Genomic DNA, 8,558 nt, shown 5'->3' with positions numbered 1-8,558 from the left:
GTGCTGCCCCCCCTCTCCATTCACAACAACACGGTGTCTGCTGTGGAAAGTTTCAGGTTCCTGGGTTCCACAATCTCCCAGGACCTGAAGTGGGAGTCCAACATCGACACCATCAGGAAAACGGCCCAGCAGAGGATGTACTTCCTGCGCCAACTGAGGAAGTTCAACCTGCCACAGGAGCTGCTGATCCAGTTCTACACCGCAATCATCCAGTCTATCCTCTGCACTTCCATCACTGTGTGGTTTGGATCAGCCACCAAGCAGGACAGGCACAGACTGCAACGGACAGTCAGGACTGCAGAAAAAATCATCGTTGCCAGCCTGCCCTCCATTCAGGACTCGTACATGTCCAGAGTCAGGAAAAGGGCAAGTAACATCACTGCAGATCCGTCACACCCTGGACATAACCTGTTTCACCTCCTCCCCTCCGGCAGGCGCTACAGAGCTCTGTACGCCAAAACCACCAGTCACATGAGCAGTTTCTTTCCACAGGCTGTTGCTCTGATGAACATTTGAAACCAGTCACAGTCCGAATCATGAACATAAACATCCATAACCTCAACAAACAGTCCTATAAACAATAAAATTATAACTAAACACATTCTATATATACTGTGTAAATAAAAATGATCTATATTTGTATATCAGGTACATAAGCTCCAGAAATGCACCATTTCCACTGATCACTTTAAACTAAGTTACTTTATGTTGTCATTTTATGTTATGTCATGTTATGTTATGTTATGTTGTGTTAATTTTTCTTATTATGTAATGTTAAAGTTGTGTTAGTATTTTTTATATTGTTTTTGTTACATAATTTATGTTTATTATTTAATTTTCTATTTGTCTTGTACAAGAGGGTACTGTAAAATACCAGAGTCAAATTCCTTGTATGTGCTCACATACTTGGCAAATAAAAATGATTCTGATTCTGAAAATCAGCTGTTTCCAGCTAGAATAGTCACTTACCACATTAACAGTGTCTAGACTGTATTTCTGATTAATTTCAAATCATCTTCACTGAAAAAATGCTTTTAATTCAACAATAAGGACATTTATAAGTGACCCAAACTTTTGAACGGCAGTGTATGTAATGATACTTGTTCATATTAGACTAACTTCCCTGAGAAAATTAAAGCAAAAGCTTCATCTGCCCAGTTATTTTTGATTTGTGTGAGTAAATCAGTAAATCTCTTCATCAAAAGCCCAACTCTTGACACTCTGTCTGTCTTTGAAAATGTATGTCTCCATTTATTCAACCTCAGTATTGTTTTCTTTTTTAATGTTTATATTTTTTGAGCAGTCTTTGTACGGTTCAATCTGCATCCTACATCCACCTGACGCAGGTGCCTAACTGCAAAGGCAGCAGGTTAGGCATTAACAAACGGGATTAGCAGCTTTAACCAAGGTGTCAGAACAGAGGACACACTTGATAGCTTTCACGGCATTACTGACGCCGATTAATCAATCCTCTTAATTCTATTCCTTTCACTGAGAGGAAGAACAGAGGCAGGCAGAGAGAAGCATCCTGGTGCTCCTGTTATGGAACCTGATATATATATATATATATATATATATATATATATATATATATATATATATATAGTATTTGAATATTCACCATGTTGTGTTTACATCAGAAAACAAGGAAAAAAGTGACTCCACTCCATAAGGCATTTAGGAACTTTAAACTTTAATAAATCATTTGATACATTATGATATAGTGCTGTTGCGCAGCGGAGCATTTTGCCTCATCTTTCTCTACAGTCAGCTTTACATCTTTGTTTTTGTAAGACCCCAAATAATTTTTGCACAATACCTCAATAATTACTGTTTATCCACTGGTTGAACAGTGGGTATTTTGTTGCCCTTGACACAGACAATTCATGTGAGAATTCAATTAGCAATGCACATCACATTCAAAGCAATGAAGAGATTTAGTGAGACTGTAAAGAAAAAGTCAGTAACAAGAATAAAAATCACCAAATTATAATTTTAGAAATGTTCAAATTAATTTTGAGGATAATATAAATTTTATCTTAAGTAGTGTTTCAAACCAGCAGGGTAGAATTTGAATGGGAAAGTAAAGTAACACAGTTTTCGTTTACTGCATTGATGATTTTGATCCGACAATAAAAAATACTATCCCTAAATTTTAGAAATTTATAGAAATCTGTGATTCACGTTCTTCTTTTTGAATTGAAATCAGTCATTAGTTACCTCTCTGTGTAAAAATTATTTACATGTGTGTACATTGTATGTAGTTTAGGTGGCAGCTGGGGTCGCACCCGAGGTGGTGGCTCCCTCTTCCACCTGGTTTGTAAGCAGCAAGAACTTCAGCACAGGGTTAAGGTACTCCATGACGGTGTCCTTAACTGATTTCTCCAGCAAGTAGCCTTCTGTCTCGATCTCTGTGTTTTCCTTCCCGGCCACTGCCTCCATGGCCGTCTGCAGGAAGCGCAAGCTCACCAGCACAGAGCCCTGTAGATGTGGAGAGACAGGGAAGGCAGTTAGATATAACGTTATTAAGTACTATCAAGCATGAAAGCGGTGACTGATTGATTGTATATCAGAAATTAAGTGGCTATCCTCTGAAGTCTGAATTCTTACAGTATGAATTGCATTTTTGACTCTGGGCAAAATGTTCAATGTAGAGCAGTTTAATAACACCATCACAACTGCACTAATCCCTTAATATATCTTAACCATCCTCTAGTTTAAAGCTAACTGTGGCATCACCAACTCTGCTGGAATGATCTTGGGACCACTGGAGCTCCTCTCTTAGTGTACCTGTAGGATGAAGATGGACAGCACTCCAGCTCCAATGGTGTTCATCAGGCCCATGTAGTAGTTGACCAGGGCCTCTCTGCAGCCTCGGAGGTAGATGTTGAGCTCCTCGGTTTGGTAGTCGTAGTTATAGTGAGCTGAGTTGTTGGTGAGCTGATACTGGATGCATGGTCGTGGAGAGCTGGGGTTGCAGCAGCTGAAAGGGACTCCATCTAACAAGTAACGTCCATCCACGTTGCTCTTGATGCGGCTGAAGAAACAAACATAAGATTACGAACACTGTTCATTTATGATCGTGAAAATGCACAGATGGAAAAGTCGCTCCACTACATCCACTTACTCTTTCACTTCCTTAGAGCTGAAATCAAGGTAGCGGTTGCTGATCCACTGGACCTCAAACCAGTCCCTGAAGTCATTGTTTCCACAGCACTGAAACTCCATCTGCAGGCGATCGATGTTCTGCTTCTGGAAGCAGCGTCCGGGGGTGTCTGTGTCCTTGTAGAAGCGGATGCCGTTCCTCAGGCCGATCTTCAGAGAAGACTCCAGACTGCCCTTCATTGCGTAGCTCATGATGACAGCGAGCAGCATGAGAACGGTGAAGAAGCAAGAGGCAGCGAAGTAGGGCTTCAAGAAATTCTTCCAGCGAGGAAACCGCCCAGCATCCAGGGCATCCTGACAGATCTTTGACGCAAAGTAGTTGATACCCAAGGAGGCCAGACCAACAATCATGAGGGTGTTGGGCACAATATGTACGTCTGCATTATCCATGACCTGAAAGAAGGTCACACGACAATGTGAGGAATATAAAAATCATTTGTTTGGAATATGAATAAAAAACATTTTAAAAAGTATGTCATTAAAATTATACATTACTACTCTGAAATTTGTTATCACCAAAGTACGATCTGAACCGGGAAAGACAGCATTTAGGTTTTCTCCACCTAATGCTTGGAATAAATTACAATCTCAACTTCAATATCAAGCCCTTGTTCCACTGAATGAGTTTAAAGTTCTGGTGAAGTCATTACAGTCTACCTTGTCTGTGTGCAAGTGTTACATGTGAGTAAGTTTTAATGTTCATTTTGTTTGTTGTTCACATATGCTGCTGTCCTCTTGGCCAGGTCTTCTTTGTAAAGGTGATCTCTGATCTCAATGGGATAAACCTGGTTAAATAAATGCTAAATAAAATATATAAAATACACAATTCTGCAATGAATGCATAACAGTATGCTCTATATGCAAAACATTTCAAAATACAATAATCATCTGAATATATGTTGACACCTACAAACAAACAAATTAAACCACTTACCAGTCACTTTTGGACTGATAACGTCAACGAGTAAGATTTGAAATACTATGATTTTCCAATAGATATAATGTAATAGAATAGAATAGAATGGAATATGATTTCCTAAATAGATGTATAATAATTGTCTTTTGCAACTGTATTCCTGTCTGTCATAAAAGCTCATAATTAAGAGCATCAACCAGAGTCATCTGAACATGGAGCCGCTGGGACCTTAATGTGTTGCTCAAAGGCACCTAGAGTCACTGAGGAGGGACACAGCACACGCAGTCCACTCAGTATAAATTATATTTCACTAATTAAAAAAAACAACATAAACTTAAAGGTCTGTCCAATGTTAACTGTAATAGTTACGGTATATGTGGGACTTTGGTAAAGTAGGATGATGGCATTGGTTTGTGCAGAAGGTCTTTGCATAACACACAGGTCAGACAAACTGACACCTAAAGTAACCACTTTACTTTGGTTAGATAGAAATGTGAACGCTCACTTTTAAAAGATAATAGTTAATTTGTGAAGATTTTAGAAAAACTCAAAAGTTTTAGGTTTATACAAAACACTCAAAGTCAAAAATCTGGTACCTCATCCTCATTTACACTGATTTTACCTGAATGTACAAGCACGAGAGAGAAATCTAGAGGATCACCTACATTGTAACCGTTACATGACTTGATCACAATTTTGTTGTAAAACAGACCAAAATGAGCTAAAAACCACCGTTTAGGTTTCTTACTAATGCAAAGTTATAATGACAGCCTTCAGATGAAGGATTAGGATGATTAAGACTGACAAAGACTGACAAAGCCTAGTTTATGAAACGATGAGTCAGGATCCAAAGTGGGTCACAGGTATATCTATCTCCGATAATAAGAACAATTAATTGATGGCAGAAGAGTTAACTTTCTTCTTTCAAGTTTTTTTTTTAATGTTTTTTCTCCAAAGATATTGTGCCAACAGTTTAAAATTCAGACGTAGACACATGCCAGGTGTACTTGTAGCAGTTCATGCAAATTAGAAAATTAGTGTGTGATCAGCTGCATCACAAAATAACATGAAAACTGTACTGTGTCCCTGAATGTTCATATTTATCACACAGCATAATGTGAGTTTATTAGTCCTATTAGTTTATGTGGCTTCTGTTCCATCTCTAACAGTTGTCATTACAGCAAAAACAACTATAACTTCACTGAATTGCTTCCCACAGCATTTCTTGGACAAACTTATAGGCACATTCTACACATTCTGAAAAACTACTATGTGTTCTGTAAGTCTAAGTTTTGCAATTAAATTAATGTTCTCTCATGTCACTTCAATGTGAAAGAATATGTCAATTCAACAACAGTCTGAAATGATTTACTCTACTTAAACTTTCAGTACCTCTGCCCTCCTGCGAAGCTCCGTCTTGAGGACGCACCCCAGGGTGAAGGTCGTGGCCCCGGCGACTGTGGCACACCAGGACAGGAGCCACAGTCCCTGGGCGAGCTTCACCCTTTTCTGAAAGGGGAACTTCATCTTCATCACCACCATGGTTGCAGTGCGGGAATCTGAGTCTTACCGGGGGAATAGGGGAAGGAGAGCGACGAGGTGATGAGGGACGGTGCTGTGATTTGTCTGTAAGAGAGGAGGAGAGATGAGAGGCCGGACTCCAGAGGCTTAGAGAGGAAGATGACAGAACTAAAAAACAACTGTGAACTGAAAAATGAAAATTAGACGAGTAGCAACAGCGTAAGCACAATTAAAGCACACAGAAAACAATTTTGTCACAAAAAACAAGAAAAGGGTTAATGCACAATCCTTAGAGAATAAAGCTTTAGAGGTTTGCATCTCAAGTGGTACATCCTCAGTTAAATGGTGTGTCAAAGTTTACCTTATTTTTCTCCCCAAAAACTGCTGAAAAAAAGTCCAGTCAGCTCCACCAACCACTGTGCACCGTCCAGTGTGCCACACAGTGGATTTGGCACACTGGATTTGGCAAACCTGGATGCCGGGAGCGTCTTATCACTAATGCCTACCTATCCTATTAAAGTGGTCTTCAGGATCGAGGCCATTGTCTGCTCAGCACCCATCACTCATACACAGGGACACGGATGACAAACCAAATTGAAGCTGACAGGTGGATGGATATTATTAGTATACAAGTCATTATCTGTGTAGCACAGATCAGGACACAACTTCACATGCACACATGAACTGGAATACATTTGAGTTCAAGAAAGGATGATAAAATTGGTATAAAATTTAAATGATATGTGCATCCTTATCAATTATTTACTTGTTAAATAATTATTTATTAGTTCTTCATTTTCAAACTATATTTTTTTTCCCAATTTTTCCTTGGATTTCATCACCTAAATAATTTATTATTACGGTCAGTGAATAAATACTCATCAGCCATGGCATAGAGAAATGTGTGGTAGCAGAGAGACAGCGTGTTGATTATCTTATGACATCCCATGACAAGTTCAGAGGGATAAATATAATATAATGTTGAGCTGAGTGAAGAATTTCTAGAAGTCTCAGGAAGAATAAGTGAATGCTTTGCTTTTGAAATGAGCTTCAGTGCATACAACAACGCCTGTTCAAATGGATGTCATTGACCTTACCATTGCTACAGATTCTAACGGTCTACAGTTCAGTATGACCAAAGTCCTTAAAGGCAACTCTCATCACTTAGCAGCCATCTTGGTAACACCCCTAGGAAACTATTTTGAGTCAATAAGACCAGGCTTCTATCTAAGTGAATAGGAAAAGAGCTTTAACTGCAATTTCATTGCTCACTTGGACATAAAAATGCATCTGTAGAATCACCGATCAAATCTGATAAAGAAAGACTTTGAAAGTAGATTTGGTGACTTCATCCAAAAGTAAGGTTTGAAAAGTGTTGCACAGTAAGCCACATATGCGCTTGCCTGGGGACCAGACAGCCTTTATATTGTGTATTACAAATACACATAAAGTCAGTTCCCCCCGTCGAATCGCCACCTTATCGTGGTGGAGGGGTTTGAGTGTCTCGGTGATCCTGGGAGCTATGTTGTCCGGGGCATAAGCCCCTGGTAGGGTCTCCCAAGGCAAACTGGTCCTGGGTGAGAGACCAGACTAAGAGCGATTCAGAAGACTTCGATGAGAACAATTAAAGGCAAAGCCGCTACCTCGCCCGGGATAGGGAAACCGGGGCCTTTCCCTGGAGCCAGACCTGGGGGGGGAGCTCGTACAGGAGCGTTTGGTGGCCGAGCCTTGGGGTCCCGTGGGGCTCGGTCGGGCAAAGCCCGAAAAAGTAACACGGGGCCACCGCCCAGTGGACCCACCACCTACAGGGCAGGAAGTCGGGGTCGGATGCTATGTTCACCGGGCAGTAGGCAGGAGCGGGCGCCTGGGCGTGCCGCCCCCTGGTGGCGTAGACTAGCTCTGGGGACGTGGAACGTCACCTCACTGGCGGGGAAGGAACCTGAGCTGGTGCGGGAGGTGGAGCGATACCGGCTAGATATCGTTGGGCTCACCTCCACGCACAGCAAGGGTTCTGGAACCAGAATCCTGGAGAGGGGTTGGACTCTCTCCTACTCCGGAGTTGCCCAGGGAGAGAGGCGCCGGGCGGGTGTGGGGATACTCACAAGCCCCCGGCTGAGCGCCGCTTTGTTGGAGTTCTCCCCGGAGAACGAGAGGGTCGCCTCTCTGCGACTTCGTGTTGCAGGGGGGAAAACTCTGACTATTGTCTGTGCTTATGCGCCGAACAGCAGTTCAGAGTATTCGGCCTTCTTGGAGTCTCTGGGTGGGGTCCTGGAAGGGGTACCGCCCGGGGATTCCATAGTTCTCCTGGGAGACTTCAACGCTCATGTGGGCAACGATGGAGAAACCTGGAGGGGGGTGATTGGGAGGAACGGCCTGCCCGATCTGAACCCGAGTGGTGTTTTTTTATTGGACTTCTGTGCTAGTCATGGTTTGGCCATAACAAACACCATGTTCGAGCATAAGGTTGCTCATAAGTGTACTTGGTACCAGAGCACCTTAGGCCAAAGGTCGATGATCGACTTTATAGTCGTATCGTCAGACCTGCGGCCGTATGTCTTGGACACTCGGGTGAAGAGAGGTGCAGAGCTGTCAACTGATCACCACCTGGTGGTGAGTTGGATCCGATGGCGGGGAAGACTGCCGGACAGACCTGGTAAACCCAAACGTGTAGTGCGGGTGAACTGGGAACGTCTGGCGGAGGACCCTGTCCGTAGGGTTTTCAACTCCCACCTCCGGAAGAGTTTCTCCTGCATCCCGGGGGAGGTTGGGGACATGGATTCTGAGTGGTCCATGTTCAAAGCCTCCATTGCAGAAGCAGCTGTTAGGAGCTGTGGTCTGAAGGTCACTGGTGCCTGTCGCGGCGGCAATCCAAGGACCCGCTGGTGGACACCAGCGGTGAGGGAGGCCGTCAGGCTGAAAAAGGAGACTTATCGAGCCTGGTTGGCTCGGGGGTCTC

At 42.6% G+C, this 8,558-nt stretch overlaps 1 protein-coding gene across 1 annotated transcript; it reads right to left on the bottom strand.

Moving 5' to 3' along the window:
- Positions 1-1,671: 1,671 nt before the first annotated feature.
- rom1a (retinal outer segment membrane protein 1a) lies at positions 1,672-6,073 on the bottom strand. Its single transcript, XM_022204951.2, has 5 exons — positions 5,964-6,073; positions 5,474-5,707; positions 3,128-3,558; positions 2,791-3,037; positions 1,672-2,481 (listed from the first exon to the last, which is right to left on the bottom strand). The coding sequence occupies exons 2-5, from the start codon at positions 5,621-5,623 to the stop codon at positions 2,266-2,268; spliced, it is 1,044 nt and encodes a 347-aa protein (XP_022060643.1). The 5' UTR covers positions 5,624-5,707; positions 5,964-6,073; the 3' UTR covers positions 1,672-2,265.
- Between the last annotated feature and the right edge of the window lie 2,485 nt (positions 6,074-8,558).

The sequence above is a fragment of the Acanthochromis polyacanthus genome, chromosome 17 (genome assembly GCF_021347895.1).
Source record: "Acanthochromis polyacanthus isolate Apoly-LR-REF ecotype Palm Island chromosome 17, KAUST_Apoly_ChrSc, whole genome shotgun sequence".
In the NCBI taxonomy this organism is placed as follows: Eukaryota; Metazoa; Chordata; class Actinopteri; family Pomacentridae; genus Acanthochromis; species Acanthochromis polyacanthus.
Note: the sequence above shows the minus strand (reverse complement) of the source record. Positions and strands in the feature narration are given on the sequence as shown.

Coding starts and splice junctions, on each gene's coding strand:
- rom1a (XM_022204951.2), bottom strand. CDS start 5,623: ATGGTGGTGATGAAGATGAAGTTCCCCTTTCAGAAAAGGGTGAAGCTC. Junction 3,559..5,473: donor AGCTTCGCAGGAGGGCAGAG/GTACTGAAAGTT, acceptor ACCTTCTTTCAG/GTCATGGATAATGCAGACGT. Junction 2,482..2,790: donor TGTCCATCTTCATCCTACAG/GTACACTAAGAG, acceptor CCACATCTACAG/GGCTCTGTGCTGGTGAGCTT.